General features: G+C 36.5%; 5 protein-coding genes and 1 pseudogene across 8 annotated transcripts; 4 read left to right on the forward strand and 2 right to left on the reverse strand.

The window, feature by feature from the left end:
• Window positions 1–441: 441 nt before the first annotated feature.
• LOC148930069 (B2 protein-like) lies at window positions 442–3,881 on the forward strand. 2 transcript variants are annotated; one of them, XM_089069316.1, is made up of 6 exons: window positions 442–566; window positions 1,486–2,063; window positions 2,664–2,764; window positions 3,014–3,097; window positions 3,202–3,312; window positions 3,429–3,881. In XM_089069316.1, the coding sequence occupies exons 2-6, from the start codon at window positions 1,496–1,498 to the stop codon at window positions 3,468–3,470; spliced, it is 906 nt and encodes a 301-aa protein (XP_088925442.1). In that variant the 5' UTR covers window positions 442–566; window positions 1,486–1,495; the 3' UTR covers window positions 3,471–3,881. The 2 variants fall into 2 exon arrangements, with proteins under 2 accessions (XP_088925442.1, XP_088925443.1); XM_089069317.1 differs by lacking the exon at window positions 442–566 and adding an exon at window positions 635–761.
• A 298-nt stretch (window positions 3,882–4,179) lies between these two features.
• Window positions 4,180–6,179, reverse strand: LOC148930070 (transcription/mRNA export factor). 2 transcript variants are annotated; one of them, XM_089069319.1, is made up of 4 exons: window positions 5,889–6,179; window positions 5,613–5,813; window positions 4,697–4,773; window positions 4,180–4,467 (listed from the first exon to the last, which is right to left on the reverse strand). In XM_089069319.1, coding segments are annotated over exons 1-4 (342 nt in total). In that variant the 5' UTR covers window positions 5,891–6,179; the 3' UTR covers window positions 4,180–4,405. The 2 variants fall into 2 exon arrangements, with proteins under 2 accessions (XP_088925445.1, XP_088925444.1); XM_089069318.1 differs by having other exon boundaries at window positions 4,180–4,479; window positions 5,889–6,174.
• Window positions 6,180–6,284: 105 nt separating this feature from the next.
• Window positions 6,285–9,312, forward strand: LOC148930071 (sulfite oxidase-like; annotated as a pseudogene). The gene is made up of 12 exons (XR_016137377.1): window positions 6,285–6,470; window positions 6,546–6,661; window positions 6,756–6,818; window positions 6,903–6,939; window positions 7,278–7,359; window positions 7,524–7,625; window positions 7,707–7,802; window positions 8,193–8,303; window positions 8,374–8,475; window positions 8,602–8,649; window positions 8,731–8,946; window positions 9,034–9,312. The product of XR_016137377.1 is annotated as a sulfite oxidase-like (transcript).
• On the reverse strand, window positions 9,285–11,665 carry LOC148930072 (F-box/kelch-repeat protein At3g27150-like). The gene is made up of 2 exons (XM_089069315.1): window positions 11,380–11,665; window positions 9,285–10,667 (listed from the first exon to the last, which is right to left on the reverse strand). Exon 2 carries the CDS (start codon window positions 10,665–10,667, stop codon window positions 9,411–9,413), a length of 1,257 nt encoding a protein of 418 aa, XP_088925441.1. The 5' UTR covers window positions 11,380–11,665; the 3' UTR covers window positions 9,285–9,410.
• Window positions 11,666–13,339: 1,674 nt separating this feature from the next.
• On the forward strand, window positions 13,340–16,330 carry LOC125187008 (protein FAR1-RELATED SEQUENCE 5-like). The gene is made up of 2 exons (XM_089069394.1): window positions 13,340–16,028; window positions 16,126–16,330. The coding sequence occupies exons 1-2, from the start codon at window positions 13,870–13,872 to the stop codon at window positions 16,139–16,141; spliced, it is 2,175 nt and encodes a 724-aa protein (XP_088925520.1). The 5' UTR covers window positions 13,340–13,869; the 3' UTR covers window positions 16,142–16,330.
• A 1,517-nt stretch (window positions 16,331–17,847) lies between these two features.
• LOC148930073 (protein FAR1-RELATED SEQUENCE 5-like) lies at window positions 17,848–20,780 on the forward strand. Its single transcript, XM_089069428.1, has 2 exons — window positions 17,848–20,478; window positions 20,576–20,780. The coding sequence occupies exons 1-2, from the start codon at window positions 18,320–18,322 to the stop codon at window positions 20,589–20,591; spliced, it is 2,175 nt and encodes a 724-aa protein (XP_088925554.1). The 5' UTR covers window positions 17,848–18,319; the 3' UTR covers window positions 20,592–20,780.
• Window positions 20,781–21,119: the final 339 nt, after the last annotated feature.

Below are 21,119 nucleotides of genomic sequence, written 5' to 3' on the forward strand. Positions count from 1 at the left end.
ATTTTATTAATACAAAACGATACCAATCTTTAAATTACCAATGTTATTTACTTTCCCCTTTGCAGAAATATGGTACCTTTACTTATTCATTAATAATAATAATAATAATAATAATAATAATTATTATTATTATTGTAAAAAATAATGTTAATGGTGAATTTTCTTCAATTGAGCTGGTTCAGTTAGTTCTTCGTATTATGCTCTACTGTTTCCAATTCCAACCACATCATAGAAAACGTAAACACGAATTTATTTTACGGCAAATAAGACTAAATATTGAAACCCTTTTAAAAACAACTGCTTATTAGTACTAAAGAAATTAGCATTATTATATTTGTCCTTTTAAATAAAAGCACTATAAACATGGAAATTATAGTTATAGTAATAAATAAAAAGAAATTTGATGCCGACAAATTTAGACCAGAGGCTTAAAAATGAGGATAATTTGGTAAATAACGGAAAGCACAAGGGCACTGTACAGAGCACGTTCATATAAATCGGGGGAAATCTCGCTTCCTTCTGTGTCGCATCTTCCTTCTGGTAATTTATAGCCGAAGAATTAAAAGGTGCGTGCTTTCTCTCTCTAGCTTTAGTTTCAGCTTTGGATCCATAAATCTAGGGTTTCTTTCTAGCTGGCGAATATATCATCTTGTCTCTTTGCTTTGCTGGATTATTTGTTCAATCTAACCATACACGTTCTTCAATTTCAACTTAATTAACCTCATTCACTATTGTTCACTTAGTTGAAGCGGTTTTGCTGGGTGAGTTGAGAAATTATGTTCAGCTTTCTCAGATCTAATTTATACTTTTTCACAAAATGTTGATGTTGGATCGGCATTTTATGAATCATGCAATTATGTTGGATGGCTGCTATTTGCTCTAATGGAAGTCAACTATGATTAAGCTATTTTTAAATTTTCAATATGTTTATCATTTTTCCTTCCGTGTGTGTGAGTTATTTTGTATGCCCTCAAAAATATTAGTAATGAATTTAAAATTTTCTGGAAATGGTTTATTCTTCTGGGTAATTTTTTTAAGGCTGTTTCGCATGTTATCCTCCTTTGTTTATCGTTGATTTGAAAATATTAATTATGAATTGTGTCGACTCCTCTACCTGTGTATATGGAATTGAATCAGTAAATTGTGTTTTTTTGCTGTCTGGTGGAATTTTCAGAACTGTACTCACATTTTGACTGTGAAGTTTGGTTTTTGTTGACAATAATTTACTGTTGGAGAGTGAAATGTTCTATTGGTTCAGTCATTGCAAGTAAGAGTAGTCCAAAAATGTAATTTTGACACTGTTCAACTGAGGTTTCTGGTAGATTCCATAGATACTGACTGGGTTTGGCTTTTTCTATTCATTTCTGACTTACTGAATGTTATATTTACTTACTTCCTCTCTTAAGCCTTACTAGGGATATTAATTTAGGTGGTGGTCAGGTTATCTTTTAAAGTGACATATCTGAAGATGTTTTGATTATATAGGTTTTGCAGCATGGAGAATATTCACAGTTTCTGGCAACTGGGTGATGATCTCCGAGGACAATCAAAAGTGTCGGAGGACCACAAATGGTTTATGGCTGCTTCAAGATTGGCCGATCAGACTAGGTTTAAGGTTGAACGAAGGATCAACCTTGATCTCTCAAAAGGTCCTGCAGAGTTGAGGTCCATAGATAATGTGGGATATCAAGAAGACAATCGGTTTGAAAATTTTAACTTCAACATGCTAAACCTGGACAACAAGTTGAACGACAATGTAAGCAAAAGTTCCCTTAGGAAAGGTATTTACAATATGAACACAGTTTATCAGAACCCAAATGTCAACCCCTTGGGAAATGTTTCTGGAAGCAAGTACAACAGTAACAACCCCATCAAAGAGTCAAACAACAACTGCAACATTACTAATGGTAAGGATGATGGGATGAACGCAAGCAATGCTACTGACAAAAGGTTTAAAACCTTGCCCGCAGCTGAGATGCTCCCAAGGAATGAGGTCCTTGGGGGATACATTTTTGTCTGCAACAATGACACCATGCAGGAAGATTTGAAGAGACAACTCTTTGGTAATCATGTTAATCACATCTCATTTCATACTAATTTAGTTATTTAACTTTTACAAAATTAATGAAACTTTTTTGAGTCATTTTATCTTATTGCTGGAGGCATGGATGACGTATATTCTGTTTTGATGTTGTATCTTATAGTTGGCTGTGATATCTACAAGATGGATAATATATGCTTAGCATTGTATAACTGTAGTTGCTTTCTATATGGCAATATAATATTAAGTCTTGAGTCTTATAATACAAGGAGAGCTGTAACAGTCGCACAAGTGGTGAGTTACTACAAAAGGAAATGTTAACCCCAAATGTGACAAATGCTTTTGTTTGTCTTATCCTTCTCCTCCTTCCCCCCCAACTACAAATTGTAGAAACTATGCCCCTATAAACTTGGGAAGTGTTAATGAATAATTATAATTGCAGTCCAAGTTATGTTGATACCTCTAAACTTTCTGATGTTATTCATCACACTTTCACTTATAATATCTTCTCTTCATACTAGAATTTGTCAATCACAGTCCGTAGTTTTACATGTGATTGATTATTCATATTGCTTCTTATACATGCATTTTGTTATATAATAACTGGACATTTCTTTTGTAGGTTTGCCACCAAGATATAGAGATTCTGTGAGGGCTATAACCCCCGGTTTACCTTTGTTTCTCTACAACTACACCACTCATCAACTGCATGGTATTTTTGAGGTAAGTTGCAATTTTGATTTCAATTGGTTATTGATAAGAAATGCAATATATATTGGTTGCAATTTTGATTTCAATTGGTTTTGAGTTTTCAAGTGCAAAATATTGCTTCCTTGGAATAGTTAGGGAACTATAATGATATTATTGTTAATAACTATTGGAGTGTTCTTATAGTACGAATGGGCATGGAATATACTGTTGGTCTTCAGACATACACTCTAAGTGAACTCTATGTTTTTATTTTATACTCAGGCAGCAAGTTTTGGGGGTTCTAACATTGATCCCACTGCTTGGGAAGATAAAAAGTGCAAAGGTGAATCAAGGTTCCCTGCCCAGGTAGGAAATCATCTACTACTAAACCAAAATCACTCACTTTTATAGTCTTATGTATTTGGTTATTTTTTCTGGCTTAGTTCATTAAACCTTTCATTGTCAATTAGGTGAGAACCCGTATAAGGAAACTTTGCAAGCCTTTGGAGGAAGATGCTTTTAGGCCAGTCTTGCATCATTATGATGGCCCCAAGTTCCGTCTTGAGCTTTCCATACCTGAGGTAATTTCTATTCTAGTTAGTAGCATTCTCTGCACCATGGGCCTCCCAAATGTGGTCTTACTTTCTTTTACTCGATATGGATGAAGCTGATAGTCTAGTTTGTTGTGGCGTTGCAGACCTTGGATTTGATGGATTTGTGCGAACAAGCTGGCGTGTAGTCTTTCCTGCTAACAGTACTCCCAGCTCGGCATAAGCAATTGTACGATGTGAGTATATGCTGTAGTTTTGGTGGAGGCATCTGGTGTGGTTTCCACAGATTTTCCGTAGAGCGCAAGCTTGGGAGGTGAATCTGGTTGTGAGTTATTATTCTAAGTTGTAGGATTGTTGTTGACTGTAACTGGAACACACAGTTAATGGGTTTGTTGATGTAGCCTCTCTCGCTGCATCATTTTTATTGTAATCTTACAAGCTTTGTGCGGTGCCATGTGTGCGTGATAAAGCCAAGTTTTTGTGTGTATGCATATGGATGCCACTGCGTTTTGCAGTTTGCTCTTGTGCTTTTTACATATGTTCTGACTCTGGCATAGAAAGTGTATTCCCTTGAAATGAAAACATAACTTACATTTTAAGTTTCGATGCAGTTTTCTGAGGTAGCTTTTTGTTCTAGTTAAATTTGATGAATTTTAATTGGATTTGATTGTAGTTAATGCTCTGTTTACTCGGAATCTTGGATGCACATGAAATGCCTAAAATGGCTAAACTTTTGATGAAAAGTGATCGGAGGTTTCAATTATTACTACTCCATTTCTTATCAGTTAGCCCTCTGATTCGGTGCAAGGAACAACATCTTGAGCTGTCACATATAGCATGTCATGGAAACTGAACGTGAATGCCGATTTAGCAAATATGCAGAAACAAAGCGTAAGCTATTCAAATGTATCCCTTAATGCAAACATAAACAAAACAATTATACAGCTGCACATTAAGTTCCATGAAATCTAGGCGACGTACATATGTTGGAATAATTATGGAGTAATTAAACATACTGGAGCCTGCAAAATGAAAGCTCTCAGAATTTTCTTTTCTGCTGAACTTCTGCGGAAAGAATCTATAAGATACTTCCCCCATGATCCATTATGTAAAAGCTGATATGTCAATGGGCAACTGAAACAAGAAAGCTTCGGATCTCCTGGAGAAGCTCAGCCTTCACTGAATCTGGTATTGAAGCTGCATTTTAAAGAACTGATCACTAAAGAAAATGCTAATCATAGAAAAATATTGGTGGGAAATGATGAGACAGACTTAATTTAGTGTACATGTTAACATCTTAGAGATGTTGTGGTGCAAATTGTTGGACAAGAATTAAAATTTCTACCGCAGGACCTATTGTGGAGACAGGGTGTTAAAGATGATAGAAGAACCGATGAGTGCGCTTATTAATTACCTCTGCCTTTTGGGGTGATTGCACGAACAAGATCATCCACAGTAACATTATCCCTCCCATTCTTCTTCACAAATGCCCTGAAAAGAGTATGCTGTTGAATAGATTTCATGCCTAAAAGAAAAGAAAATGGGTACAAGCAGGGCTGACATCCTAGACGTGTAAATGTTTAGAACCATACAATAACTGCAGGAAAGTTGCGCTTTTAGCTAGTGGATAAACGTACAACATATCGTAATCAGTAGGTACATACTTACATGAGAACAAACACAATCCCTAACATGTATACTGCCTATAAATGATGAAATGGTCAAAAACACCAATCCTAGTAATGTTCAAAACACAACAATGATTTCAAGTTCTAAGAGTAGTTAGTATTTGATACTCCACTAATTTTGTAATCAGGACTCAGGAGCCACGAGTATGGCCAGTTGGCTCGATTTAAAAAATCCAATTCACTTCTCCTATGGAACACAAGACACAAATTTTATCCTCGTTCAACACAATATCGACAGCTCATTAAGAACAATGCTTGTTGATGGTTCAAGGAATTCAAGGGCACCTGGATTACAGTCTCAGTTATCTTAGAGGAGTATTTACTAATGCTTAAAAGTCATCGAGGTATGCTATGTACTCCTTATGTATGCCCCTTTTCAAATTTAGCCAACTCTTTTCCACATAAAACTTGCTAAAAATCCATTTTCGTGGCCATCTGAGATTGAGTTTTCACATGCAGACAGAGATTTGAAGTGAAAATATTTTTCCTTCAAAAATCACGAGCTCAATGCATAACCGATTAAACTGAAGCACATTCACAATTCACCGATCTAAACCTTAACAACTTCACTTGATCAAAACAATGGAATTTCAGCAGAAAAGGCAACATTGAATGCAGATACAAGTATGAGGAAAGAGATACCTGCAAAGAGTTCTCATTTCATCCTTCCATCCACACTCGACCAGCCTTTCTCTCACCAATTCGATCAACCGCTCCTTCTCTCCACTCTCTATCAACTTGAGGTTGACAATCTCATGAAGCGTAGGCTCCTTGGGTGGAGCATCGTGGTCGTCATCCCGAGCGTCGGGCGTGGGAGGTCGGTTAATCGAATTCCTTCTACTCCTATTCCATCAAAATCCAAAATCAACAAATCGATACCACAGATTTGCAATTGATTGTTAGAAGAAGAGAAATTACATAATCACAGGTTGAGGTTGACTGATGTTTGCCGATGAGACTAGGGCTTCATATCCAATTCCCTTTTCCCCACTTTCCCCTTAAAGCAAAATAAAATAGTAAAATAAAATAAAAATAACACAATAAAGAATAGCAGACTACCCTTCTCCAAGACTGTTCACTGCGTAATTTGGAATAATAACTAATTTAACATGATTTTTGCAATAATTTGAATAATATCACTCTTTTAACAATCACAAGTCCACGTAATAAATCGTATGGGAAAAGTTTATGATTTTGTTATGTACTCCATTTGTATTTGTATGATGGAGCATGAATCCAGAAATGGACGTTGAAACAAAATTTATAATCACCTCAAAATTAAAGGAGGCCAATGGCACTCACTCTTGTCGTTTTACTCTTTTCATTTTCCTCCTCACACTCACTTCTCCTTCAACAACACTAATTTATTCATTCTCTCAGAAAAAAAAAGAAGCAATATTCTTGATTTGAGTGATTGTAAGGAAAATGCCGGGATTGACGGCGCCGTCAGATTACGCCCGCGATCCTCCCCGCCACCCTGATCTTCTTGTTAATTCCAAGGTACATAATTGTTAAATCAATCGGGTTTGAGAAAAAAGTAAGATTTTTGATGGCGTATTTTGCATTTGTGGGCAGGAGCCGTTTAATGCGGAGCCACATCGTTCTGCTTTGGTTTCATCTTACGTGACGCCGGTTGAATTCTTCTACAAGAGGAATCATGGCCCTGTTCCAATTGTTGATGACATTCACAAGTGCGATGTTTTTCACTTTTTTTTTTGTTTTATTACGGAATGGGAGTGAAATTGTTGTCTGAGACTGAAAGAGTGTGTTGATTTGTTTGAGCAGATACAGTGTTTCTATCAGTGGTCTGCTTGAAAATGCCACAGAGCTTTACATGAAAGATATTCTGTGAGTACAAATTAATGTTAGCCAATTCCTTTCTACAGTATTTTTAAGTAAAAAAAGTGAGTTTCAATCTCTTATAAATGACAGGGAGCTTCCAAAATATGCTGTTACCGCGACGCTGCAGGTATACTCTCTCTCTTTTTTACCTTTGATTTTATAAGGTGAGTTCGTCTACGACCTGGAGTAGCAAGTAAGGGCAAAGGTTGAGAATTCTATGATCGTATTGGTTCCAGAAGTCTTGAATGTTACTTACTCTGTTGTATGAAGCACACACTTGATGGTTGATGGAGTGACATAAACCTAATGACATGCATTTGGTAGCTAAGAAAGAAATGGAATAGGGAGAGTTCTGTATAGTGTTTTTTTTTTCTCTTTTCTTTACTAAACATAGCCTAATACCTTGAAAGTTTCTCTTCTTTATCCGGAATTGATCTTTTGATCCAAAATTTGTGTTATTTGCAGTGTGCTGGTAATAGGAGGACTGCCATGAGCAAAACTCGAAAGGTGAAGGGAGTTGGATGGGACATTGGGGCCATAGGAAATGGTCAGCCCCATGTGTTTGCTTATCATAAATGTGATGAAGTTTCATATAATAGGCACGGCAACAGTTTTCTCATGAATATGCCAAAAGCATGTAGCTAGTATTAACTGATGAAATTAAAAAGACTGATTCAATTCCTTTTCACCTCATTGTGTAATCTTCTTCAGCTGTTTGGGGCGGGGCAAAACTAGCGGATGTTCTTGAACTGATTGGAATTCCCATCACTCGGAGGAAAACACGTGGAATTTGTAAGCATTGACAAGTGTAAGGTGAACTCCTTGTGACTTTTGTTCCTCGTCATATCATTTATTTTCTCTCTCAGAGGAAGCCTAATCCACCTGACCTTACAGGAAGAGAATGGAGGCCCTTATAAAGCATCAATTCCATTAAGTCAGGCCACTAACCCTGAGGCTGATGTTTTACTAGCTTATGAGATGAATGGAGAGGTAATCCCTCACATTTAACTATCTATTGGTTATTAAATACTATTTTACTGATATGAGAACTTGTTAATTAACATAGCGATGAATAGGAGGTGCTAATCAGATTAGCATAGATGCAGGCTACATGAATTTATGCATAAGCGACAATTATCTCCTGTCATACTTCGTTTCAATGGCTAATTGTAAAAAAAACAAAAGGATTGTAAAATCTTGCAAAATTTTGACATTCTCCTTCTGTTCATCAGTTAAACTGAGGTGGGAATAAGTAATGTGAAGGGAGATAGTATAATATACTGCACTTTTCTTTATGATCCTCAGAAATCTGCCTTTTGTAACATATTTTCTACTTTTTCTTCTATATCTAATCTTCGTTTTTGGATTTGATATACGAAGTCTCTTAACAGGGATCATGGATATCCTCTACGTGTAGTTGTCCCCGGAGTTATTGGCGCTCGTTCTGTTAAATGGCTTGATTCCATCAACATCCTTGCAGAAGAATGTCAGGTAACATCATGTCAATAACTCTGGTCCGAGAATAACTTCTACTATATGACATGAATCTGCTTCTCTGAAGGGATTCTTTGTGCAAAAGGATTACAAAATGTTCCCACCTTCAGTTGATTGGGATAACATCGACTGGTCCACAAGGCGTCCACAAATGGATTTTCCTGTTCAGGTTGCTCTCTTTACTAACCAATTGTGCAATATTTCAGAATTCTATAGTCCTACTCAGCTTACAAAATTCTCTTGTTTCTACAATTTTTACAGTTATTTAGTTGTGTTTTCTGTTTTGCTGCTGCAGAGTGCTATTTGTTCACTCGAAGAAGTAAACTGCATAAAGCCAGGAAAGGTAAACCAGTCAGGTTATTTATCTGTAAAATGTTTACTATGTATTTACTCGCTGTAAGGGAAAGTTGGCGTCGATTATTAGGTGACTGTCAAGGGCTACGCAGTCTCAGGAGGTGGTCGAGGCATTGAGAGAGTAGACGTTTCAACTGATGGTGGCCAAACATGGATAGAAGCTTCCAAGTCTCAGAAAGCTGGCACTCCATACGTTTCCGATGATGAAAGTTGCGATAAGTGGGCATGGATTCTTTTCGAGGCTGAGGCTGACATTCCAGAAAGCTCTGAGATAGTTGCCAAAGCTGTATGTTGAAAGTTCTTCTTGAAAAGAGTTATTTACACTATTGTATCGTCCCTTTCATTAACTCGGTATCTGTTGGTTAAATTCTAGGTCGATATAACAGGGAATATCCAGCCGGAAAACGTGCAGGTGATATGGAACTTAAGGGGGATATTGAACACGTCGTGGCATCGGGTTCTTGTTCAGATTGCTCACTCTAATCCATAGGTAAAGAGAGGGGTTGTCTGCCCTTCCTTTGTTTGTAGCTGATTTTATTGCTGCATATTGTCTATTGTTGTTGATCGGTTGTTCATTGATCTTTGTAATAAACTTCAATGAGAAATTTCATGTCTACTTCCAGCAATCATAAAAACAGATTGTTACAGCAAATGAGGTTTTTGCCAAGAAGAGAGGAAAGTTAAAGTAATTACAATATAGAGTGAATTATAGTTAGACAAAGGTGGAAGGGATGTTTCAGCTTTCAACAATCATGCTAGCATAACAGAGCAGTTCCAGATGAAGTGGTTGAGGCGGCTCGTGGAGCTGTAGAGCAGCTTCCAGTGCAGGGTAGGCGAGTCGGGACAGCAGGTGTATATGACCAGGTAGTTGCCTGCTTCAGATGCGCCTATCACCAAGAGCTCGTTCCCCAAAGACTTGAACGCGACCCCCCAGCCTCGGTTCGAGCCAGCCCTTACTGGGACGCGTCCCAAGTGCTTCCACGTGTTCGTCTGCTTCAGGTACACCTTGAGCTGGTTGGAAGACACCTCCAGCGAGTAGAGCTCGTTGTTCAAGACTGCAAGGAGCGGGGGCGAGCTGGACGACTGCACAGGATCATCCTTGAGCATGTCGGCTACGACCTCCCATCGGTTTCTCCTCTCATCGAAGAATTCGCCACATGTTAGTTCTCCATCTTCATTCCTACCTCCAATCACATAGAATCTGTTATCCATGTAGACACCTGCGCAGAGCATCCTCCGCTTCTTCATCCTCGGGAGCGCCTCCCATGACCGGCTCTCCACATTGTACTTCTCAGCCGTGTCGTAGACCTCTTTGCTCAATGCCTGCATCGCCCCCATGCCTCCAGCCACGTAGGCGCAATCGCCACATGCCGCAGAGGCGAACAAGCATCTCGGGTTCACCATTGACGGCCCCTTATACCACGCATTCTCACTCAGCTCGTACCTCCACACCACTAGGCCGTCTATCTCCCTGCCCGAGACAAGCAGATGAGTACCGGCACAGACCGACTCCTTATCCCCCGAGCTGAAGCAAGTGTCCGAGGGCAGGACAGGGAGCTTCCTGCGAGAGGTGAAGCCACGATCAAACGCCCACCAGTTGCTCTCGCCACCCGCAAACATGAAAACTGCCGGTTCCACGCACCCGATCCTCTTCCTCATCTGGTAGAGCTCTCCACTTCTCACAAGACCTAAACATCTCTTGTTTACAAAGCAAAGCTTCCAGTGCTCTGTTCTTGGAAACCTAGCAAATATCTCATTCTCTAACTCGTAGCTTAGAGAGGGATTCTCCGAATAATCTGCATCCTGAGGTCCTTCACCGTTGCTTCCACTCTCACCGGACGTCTCACCATTCTCCAACATGCTCTTCTTCTTCAAGGGCGGGATGTCAACAACGATCCAGTCGTTCTCACTCAACTCAGCACGGAACTCACGTTGCTCGAACCCTTTGTCTTCTCCTTCAAGCATTTGTTTAACACTTCCTAAGCCAATAATCCTCCAAATCTTCATCTAACAGTATGAAAGATGAGGAATCAGACACTCAGAATGAATGATGTTCAGATGTAATTACATAGATATCCTAACCAGTATAACTGAATCATCTCAATCAAGCTGCACATTCATGAACAGTTGAGAGGTCATCATTTTTTTCAAAATGAGCCTAAAAGATAAAGAAACTCCAAGACTAGAAGGACCAATGGAACCCTAAAACTCACAAAACGAAGACTCGGGTGTCGACCTCATTAAAACAAACCCACGGTCGGAAAAAAAAAACGTATTCGTCTAGAACAAAGACGAAGAGCTAACCGAGTCCAACAACCAAATTTTTTTTTTGGGTCAACATTTCATTGTCTGAAATTGAAAACGACATTTGTTTTATCCAGACTATTACAGGAACAGAACATTTTCAACTCAGATGAAAACTAAAAGTGGAAGAAACATGATACATAACATCATTCTAACAGCACTAAAAAAGCAATCTCAATATATGAATGAAACATGAATGTGTCAATAAACTAGTCAAATTTGATCAGTGATGTGTACTTAATAAAAATGATCTCAACTGAAGATCCATTACTCACATAAGGGAGATCATTGAACTAATTCACCAAGAACATTGAAGAAACCACACAAATTAATGAACAACAACTACTACTAATTATCCAAAAACAACACAAGGAGGAGATTAGACTATGAAATTAGGCTTGAAAAGAAAACTCACCAAAATCCAAGTGTGAGGCGGAAAAAAACCCTACATATGGAGATGAGAGAAAGAAGAGAGGTTTTATTAATATACAGAAAAAGAAAAACAAAAACAAAAAGGAAAAAAGGGAAGGAGTGCGAGCATTGAGGGATGAACAAGTAGCATATAGTAATATAGTAATGCAATTGGATTGGATTCCTCAATTAATGGGACCCTTCCATTAGCAGAGACGATTAAAATACTCTAAGTTTCCTTTTTAAAATCGCACATAATCCATCGTCGATTTTGGGAAAGCATTTTTTTTCAATTAAATTAATCCTCACTTCTCTCTCTCTGGACTCGTGTTGCTGTTTTGTGAATTGCTGGTCTGAGTTAAATTGATGCAGAGATATTTTATTATTTGAAGGAGATTTGAAAATGGAATTTTAAATACAAAGATGGAGGGAATATCTATAAGAGGTGTAAAGCGCCTTTTGCTGCCCAATGGAATATCATAGACGCGTAACCAATTAAACTAACGTGTCTACTCTTCTATATATCTTCTTCCTTAAAAAATGGTGTGTTATGTCATTTTGCACATTCACTATATCTATTTCAAATTTGAGTTTAATCCATGCTGACAAATCTTATCTCAGAAATTTTTAAAAAAAAACATTACAACAAATGACTAATTTCAATAATTGGATTTAGTTTCAGCCAAAACATTGGTTGTCTAGGTTATCTCTCTTAGTTGTCTTTCCATTTGCTATTTTATTTGTTAATATACTCCATATGCAAAGTTATTGGCTTGTCTTTTCACTTGCTTGAATATATTCAAAAAATATTGTTCGCATGCAGTCAGTTATTGGATGCAATAGTACTCCATTTTGGTGGGAATCTAACTAAATAACTCTAGTCTCAAACTATGAAAAGACTTATGATGCCTCATATTTACCACTTGGTTTACTTTGTTATATAGTAGTAGTACTTATAGTACTTTGTATTGATTGAGAGTCATGGTATACGAATCAAAATGAAGATAAAATAGTTAAGTAATTTGGTTTGTAACATACTAATTTTAAAATTTTAATAAAATGAAATTGAACCGAGGTGTTATTCGATTAACTGAAAAAAAATTAACCTAAATGACTCGTTTGATAAAAAAATGGGATATGAGAAGATATTTAAACAAGATAAGAAATACGGGCTTCATGTCAAGATATGCAAGATATGATATTTTTTCGTAGTTGTTTGATTGAAAAGAAATAATCTAAATTTGTATAGTATATTATATAACATGGCTTAACTTGATAAATTGGTGGGTTACATAAACAAGATTAAAGTTATAATTTTGGTAAGATTGGGTAGGGCTTTTGTCTTTATATTAGGCTTTGAGTTAAGCTTAACTAAGATATCAAACAATTAGAAATGTCCATATATAATTCTCTATATTGGTATTACTAACTTATCAAATACGCCCAAAGCATGGATGTGGGTAGAATCGAAAGGGGAGAAATACATCAATTAAAAGGTTTTATTGCTTTTGCTTGAGTATAAATTGTATAATGTGTACAGTGAGGCGGGAAATACACCAAATAAAACGATTTCATTGTTTTTGTTCAAGTGTAAGCATAATTATTGGCAGTTAAAAAATAAATTTTGTGTTATAAAATGCCTCAAACAATATATAACTATAAACCGACCAAAGTAACAGTTGGTCCAAAGTAAATTACTAGAAAATAAATTGTCTAAGATGGACGGTTACCAACGCGAAATATATTCAACACGGAAGCTACTTACTTGTTTTACAGATTAAATAAAAGATTTTCCAGAAAAAATTGCCCCTAATTTGCGTGCAATATAAAGAACTAGATTATTAACTGAAGTATAATTTTATCGTGGTTCTACAAATTATAACATATGTACTGTAGGAGAAAAGATGTGCTGCATAACCAAGTTAAGCGCCTGTGAGCGCCTCCGCCCACGTAAGCCATATTCCTTATCTATAAGCATATCTTTTTTCAACCAGGTCAGCACATATTTATTCTTTTCTGTTTATTATTTTCCTTAAATATATATAATCTTTTATTCAATTCTCCCTAGGTTTTACAAAATTTTGTGCCGCTCTGTACCTCTCTTTTTCATTATTCGTTATCTGCATATTGCTTTGTTGAAATTTGCATCCCTAATAGCCAGGTAATATCTTTATTCCTCTAATCCTATAATGTCATTGCTAACTGATTATGTGATAATATGACTTTTTATGCAATGGTTCTATTACCTATGTTAATTTAAAACGATTGGCATGCTCCCTATATCTTGTTGAGGAATTTAGATGATAGATGTTGCATTATTATATATTTGAGTATTAATTTTTTCTAATCACTATTTTTAGATGTTGTAGTAGTAGATGGAATAATATAATTGCAAACGTTTCAGTTAGTTCATGGTCTTAATAATAGTATTGGCTAATTATTTCTATCGTTTTATTTACACACATTATTTGTTTGAATTTATTTTCTTAGTTTAATGGGTGAAAATATGAACGATCAACTATATATTCCTCAAATTGCAAACGATCGAAAGCCAGAGATTGGAATGAAATTTACGTCAATAGATGATGCGTTTGAATTCTACAATCAATATGCACGTGAAGCTGGATTTAGTGCAAGAATAAGCAATAGCAAAAGGAATAAGATAACAAAAGAAGTTGTTTGGAAACAATTTGTTTGTTTTAAGGCTGGCCAAACTGATGAAGCCCGTTCCAAAAACCGACCATCCAGTGGTTGTCCGACTACGATAAGAGCTCGTGGTGAAGTTAGAACTGATTGTAAGGCAAAGATTTCAATTGTTAGGCAACAAAATGGACCTGGCTGGTGTGTTAGTGTCTTCACTGAGGGTCATAATCATGGACTTTCTACTCCTTCAAAGGTGCATTTACTCCGATCACATCGTAGTGTTTCTGCCGCAAAGAAAGTGTTGACTCAACAACTTTCAGAAGCTAACATACCAACTTGTCAGCAAATGCAACTATTGGAAATAGAGAGCGGTGGGCTTGAAAGTGTAGGTTGCACTGAAAGAGATATTAGAAATTTTGAGAAAAAATTAAGGGATGAACAAAAGGGGATTGATGCTGAAACTCTGATAGAATTCTTTACATCTGAGAAAGAGAAGAATTCAGCATTTTTCTTTGACTATGAGACGTATTCAGATTCAGATAATACGTTCAAAAGATGTTTTTGGGCGGATTATAAATCAAGAAGGGCTTATAGTGTATTTGGTGATGTCGTAGTATTCGATTCAACTTATAACACTAACAAGTATGGAATGATTTTTACACCTTTCGTAGGGGTTAATCATCATCATCAAACGATAGTTTTTGGTTGTGGATTTCTAAGTGATGAGAAGACTGAATCATATGTTTGGTTGCTTAATAGGTTTATGGAAGCTATGCCAACAGGTGCACCAAAATCAATTATTACTGATCAAGATCCTGCTATGACGAAAGCACTTGCACAAGTTTTGCCTGAAACAGTGCACCGTTATTGTTTGTGGCATATATTGAACAAATTTCCTGAGAAGATTTCCCCAGTGACTTTTCGAGATCACTATCAGAGCATAAAGAATGTTATAAAAAATTCTACATCTCCAGAGGAATTTGAGCATGACTGGAAAGATGTTATTAGATGTGCTAACTTGGAGGAAAATAGTTGGATAGTGTTGATGTATGAGTTAAGGCATAAGTGGGTTCCGACATATTTCAGTAACGTATTTTTTGCTGGGATGTCGAGTAGTCAAAGATCCGAGAGTTCACATTCATTTTTTAAAAAGTATGTCTCCCATAAAAACTCATTGATGGATTTTATCACACGATTCAATCGGGCGTTGAGACGCCAAAGGCATAATGAGTTAGTTGCAGACCATATTGATATGAATAAGCATCCCAAAATAAAAACAAATTGGCCGATGGAAACTCAAATGGTTAAAGTGTACACGAAAAAAAAATGGATAGAGTTTCTAGATGAAATGAGTCGAAGTCATGGTTACTCTGTGCAACAAGCCTCCATAAGAGATGATATTGTGATTTACAATGTGACGACTTTCCAAGGTTGTTCATCCTCAAAGCCAAGACTACTCATGCATGATAGACGGAGAGACTATATATCATGTAATTGTGGAAAATTCGAGTTTGATGGTATTCCGTGTAGACACATGCTAGCTTTCTTTCGCATTAGCCAAATATTTGAACTTCCTGACAAGTATATACTCAAGCGATGGACACGAGAAGCAAAGATTGGCATTGTTTGTTCAATGGAGGATGAAAACGCCAATGATGATCCAACACGTTTTTTGATGTCACGGCGCTCCAAGTTATCATATAAGGCATCAACATTGATTGATTATGCATCTTTGACGGATGAAGGGACGAACTTTTTGGATAAAGAACTTGATTACATATATGGCAAAATCAAAGAGATGAGTATTAGTCCAATGACTGCACAAGAAAGTCAAACTAGGAAGAGCTTGGTTGGAACCAGAAATATTGGTGATCCTAATGAGATAAGAACAAAGGGATGTGGTAAGCGAATGTTATCATCAAAAGAGAAGCCAACTTTGAAGCCTAGGGCATGTCGTGGGTGTGGTGGAGTATCTCATGACAAACGTAATTGTCCAAAATTGCATGATGAGTATGTGAATAATTGATGATTTTATCATTTAGATTTATAATTATTTTAGCAACCAATGCATTTAAATTCACTATATTTTCTCTATTTTTATTTTCAGATCAGTTGCAAGATGATCATCATGACAACAGTCAATAATACAAATGGCAAGGACTGATATTCATAGCTAGTGGAAGTATCTTAGACATTGTTTTTGAATTGTTCGTAGTATTTTATCCTAATCTTTTGATGGTTCTACTTTATTGAAATTGATTTTATTAGAGTACATTGAATTTCATATTTTTAAAGCTGCATCTAAAATTTCTACATTTAAGTTCCTTGGGATTTTTTTCCTTCAATTTTTTTGTATAATATTATCATTTTATATTTCATTCCAATGTGGCCGGAGGGGAATTCAACCGAGGCTGTTGCATAAAGGATGATTGTATTTGGGCAGGTAGAGACACTGTCATCTATTAATCCTTTCGTAGTATTGGCAACATGCTATTTGATGTTCTTGCAATTCAGCCTTCAGTTTATGATACGTGCGTGGTAATACCTTTGGCTTTTCTTTTCCGGTTGAAATAGTGCAAATGATGTACGAAAGCATTGGTCAAGATGAGGCTTGAGGGTGCTTACGCAACTCTTGATGCTTATTTTAACTTCGTATTCAACCTCTTTGATTCATTTCATTGTGTATTTTAACTAGTGAAACAATGCCTCATCAGTCTTCTTTCATTTTGCAAGATATGCTCCTGAGAAATTACACAAACACAAATACACTGCCTCCTTCCTTTCCATCAATTTCTGGAACTCCCCTCATTATTTCGTGCAAAATATTTAATTTTATATTGCCGAAATCCTACAAGTACAAATGATTGTCGAAGCCAAAAGATCATCTTAATCGAAAAAACTAGAATTTATGCATAACATCAAAAAGAAAATCACACTAAAATAAATTATATAAAATAAGAAATCAAATCTCACAATTCCACAATTACATATCTAAGTTGCACAGTCGATGCAATTCTGATCCAACCATCTCTATCGGGATCATGCCTACCAGATCTGCAACACCACCATCACACCGAAAGAGAAAAGATAAAAAACATGGAGAACGACCGTCGATCGCCGTACGCAGTGTCCTTTCTCCAGTCACTTAGACGAAGACGGTGAAGAGGGAGAGAGGTAGAGAGAGGAGATTGGAGAAACTCATCTCATCTGCTAGATGTGCAAATTATGAAACCATAATTAAATCGTATTGGTGAGAATTTGAGGGGGGAGAGAGTGTGTGTGTTGGGGGGGGGGGGGGGAGAGCCATTTGTGAGGGCTAAAGAAAGAGAGGGATGATAAGAATAAGAGACGATAAAGTCTGCATTAATTAAAGGAAATTAGTCATATTAAAAAATAAATAAAGAGAGAGCTGCTGACGTGTTATAGGCGCTCATAATTGTCGCTCTATAACGACGCCCAGCATAACAATTCTGTAGGCTAAGGAAAATTAGGTTTTCGTCCCTTGACTTAAATTATGTAACAAGAAATTTTTGATCATCATCTTGGATGAAGAATGTATAGGATAATTCAAAAACTGTTAAACATGGTTTTGGGATAATTGAGATAAGAATTGATGCATATAGCAATATGGTTTCTGCAAGTTGAGTTAAGAGCTATACTAAGCCGGTATATATTTTCTTGGTATAATAGGTATGAGATCATAGAGAAAAGATGTGCTGCATAACCAAGTTAAGCGCCTGTGAGCGCCTCCGCCCACGTAAGCCATATTCCTTATCTATAAGCATATCTTTTTTCAACCAGGTCAGCACATATTTATTCTTTTCTGTTTATTATTTTCCTTAAATATATATAATCTTTTATTCAATTCTCCCTAGGTTTTACAAAATTTTGTGCCGCTCTGTACCTCTCTTTTTCATTATTCGTTATCTGCATATTGCTTTGTTGAAATTTGCATCCCTAATAGCCAGGTAATATCTTTATTCCTCTAATCCTATAATGTCATTGCTAACTGATTATGTGATAATATGACTTTTTATGCAATGGTTCTATTACCTATGTTAATTTAAAACGATTGGCATGCTCCCTATATCTTGTTGAGGAATTTAGATGATAGATGTTGCATTATTATATATTTGAGTATTAATTTTTTCTAATCACTATTTTTAGATGTTGTAGTAGTAGATGGAATAATATAATTGCAAACGTTTCAGTTAGTTCATGGTCTTAATAATAGTATTGGCTAATTATTTCTATCGTTTTATTTACACACATTATTTGTTTGAATTTATTTTCTTAGTTTAATGGGTGAAAATATGAACGATCAACTATATATTCCTCAAATTGCAAACGATCGAAAGCCAGAGATTGGAATGAAATTTACGTCAATAGATGATGCGTTTGAATTCTACAATCAATATGCACGTGAAGCTGGATTTAGTGCAAGAATAAGCAATAGCAAAAGGAATAAGATAACAAAAGAAGTTGTTTGGAAACAATTTGTTTGTTTTAAGGCTGGCCAAACTGATGAAGCCCGTTCCAAAAACCGACCATCCAGTGGTTGTCCGACTACGATAAGAGCTCGTGGTGAAGTTAGAACTGATTGTAAGGCAAAGATTTCAATTGTTAGGCAACAAAATGGACCTGGCTGGTGTGTTAGTGTCTTCACTGAGGGTCATAATCATGGACTTTCTACTCCTTCAAAGGTGCATTTACTCCGATCACATCGTAGTGTTTCTGCCGCAAAGAAAGTGTTGACTCAACAACTTTCAGAAGCTAACATACCAACTTGTCAGCAAATGCAACTATTGGAAATAGAGAGCGGTGGGCTTGAAAGTGTAGGTTGCACTGAAAGAGATATTAGAAATTTTGAGAAAAAATTAAGGGATGAACAAAAGGGGATTGATGCTGAAACTCTGATAGAATTCTTTACATCTGAGAAAGAGAAGAATTCAGCATTTTTCTTTGACTATGAGACGTATTCAGATTCAGATAATACGTTCAAAAGATGTTTTTGGGCGGATTATAAATCAAGAAGGGCTTATAGTGTATTTGGTGATGTCGTAGTATTCGATTCAACTTATAACACTAACAAGTATGGAATGATTTTTACACCTTTCGTAGGGGTTAATCATCATCATCAAACGATAGTTTTTGGTTGTGGATTTCTAAGTGATGAGAAGACTGAATCATATGTTTGGTTGCTTAATAGGTTTATGGAAGCTATGCCAACAGGTGCACCAAAATCAATTATTACTGATCAAGATCCTGCTATGACGAAAGCACTTGCACAAGTTTTGCCTGAAACAGTGCACCGTTATTGTTTGTGGCATATATTGAACAAATTTCCTGAGAAGATTTCCCCAGTGACTTTTCGAGATCACTATCAGAGCATAAAGAATGTTATAAAAAATTCTACATCTCCAGAGGAATTTGAGCATGACTGGAAAGATGTTATTAGATGTGCTAACTTGGAGGAAAATAGTTGGATAGTGTTGATGTATGAGTTAAGGCATAAGTGGGTTCCGACATATTTCAGTAACGTATTTTTTGCTGGGATGTCGAGTAGTCAAAGATCCGAGAGTTCACATTCATTTTTTAAAAAGTATGTCTCCCATAAAAACTCATTGATGGATTTTATCACACGATTCAATCGGGCGTTGAGACGCCAAAGGCATAATGAGTTAGTTGCAGACCATATTGATATGAATAAGCATCCCAAAATAAAAACAAATTGGCCGATGGAAACTCAAATGGTTAAAGTGTACACGAAAAAAAAATGGATAGAGTTTCTAGATGAAATGAGTCGAAGTCATGGTTACTCTGTGCAACAAGCCTCCATAAGAGATGATATTGTGATTTACAATGTGACGACTTTCCAAGGTTGTTCATCCTCAAAGCCAAGACTACTCATGCATGATAGACGGAGAGACTATATATCATGTAATTGTGGAAAATTCGAGTTTGATGGTATTCCGTGTAGACACATGCTAGCTTTCTTTCGCATTAGCCAAATATTTGAACTTCCTGACAAGTATATACTCAAGCGATGGACACGAGAAGCAAAGATTGGCATTGTTTGTTCAATGGAGGATGAAAACGCCAATGATGATCCAACACGTTTTTTGATGTCACGGCGCTCCAAGTTATCATATAAGGCATCAACATTGATTGATTATGCATCTTTGACGGATGAAGGGACGAACTTTTTGGATAAAGAACTTGATTACATATATGGCAAAATCAAAGAGATGAGTATTAGTCCAATGACTGCACAAGAAAGTCAAACTAGGAAGAGCTTGGTTGGAACCAGAAATATTGGTGATCCTAATGAGATAAGAACAAAGGGATGTGGTAAGCGAATGTTATCATCAAAAGAGAAGCCAACTTTGAAGCCTAGGGCATGTCGTGGGTGTGGTGGAGTATCTCATGACAAACGTAATTGTCCAAAATTGCATGATGAGTATGTGAATAATTGATGATTTTATCATTTAGATTTATAATTATTTTAGCAACCAATGCATTTAAATTCACTATATTTTCTCTATTTTTATTTTCAGATCAGTTGCAAGATGATCATCATGACAACAGTCAATAATACAAATGGCAAGGACTGATATTCATAGCTAGTGGAAGTATCTTAGACATTGTTTTTGAATTGTTCGTAGTATTTTATCCTAATCTTTTGATGGTTCTACTTTATTGAAATTGATTTTATTAGAGTACATTGAATTTCATATTTTTAAAGCTGCATCTAAAATTTCTACATTTAAGTTCCTTGGGATTTTTTTCCTTCAATTTTTTTGTATAATATTATCATTTTATATTTCATTCCAATGTGGCCGGAGGGGAATTCAACCGAGGCTGTTGCATAAAGGATGATTGTATTTGGGCAGGTAGAGACACTGTCATCTATTAATCCTTTCGTAGTATTGGCAACATGCTATTTGATGTTCTTGCAATTCAGCCTTCAGTTTATGATACGTGCGTGGTAATACCTTTGGCTTTTCTTTTCCGGTTGAAATAGTGCAAATGATGTACGAAAGCATTGGTCAAGATGAGGCTTGAGGGTGCTTACGCAACTCTTGATGCTTATTTTAACTT

The sequence above is a fragment of the Salvia hispanica genome, chromosome 3, assembly GCF_029641045.1.
Source record: "Salvia hispanica isolate PSC_SH4W2 chromosome 3, Shi_PSC_v1, whole genome shotgun sequence".
Classification (NCBI taxonomy): domain Eukaryota; kingdom Viridiplantae; phylum Streptophyta; class Magnoliopsida; order Lamiales; family Lamiaceae; genus Salvia; species Salvia hispanica.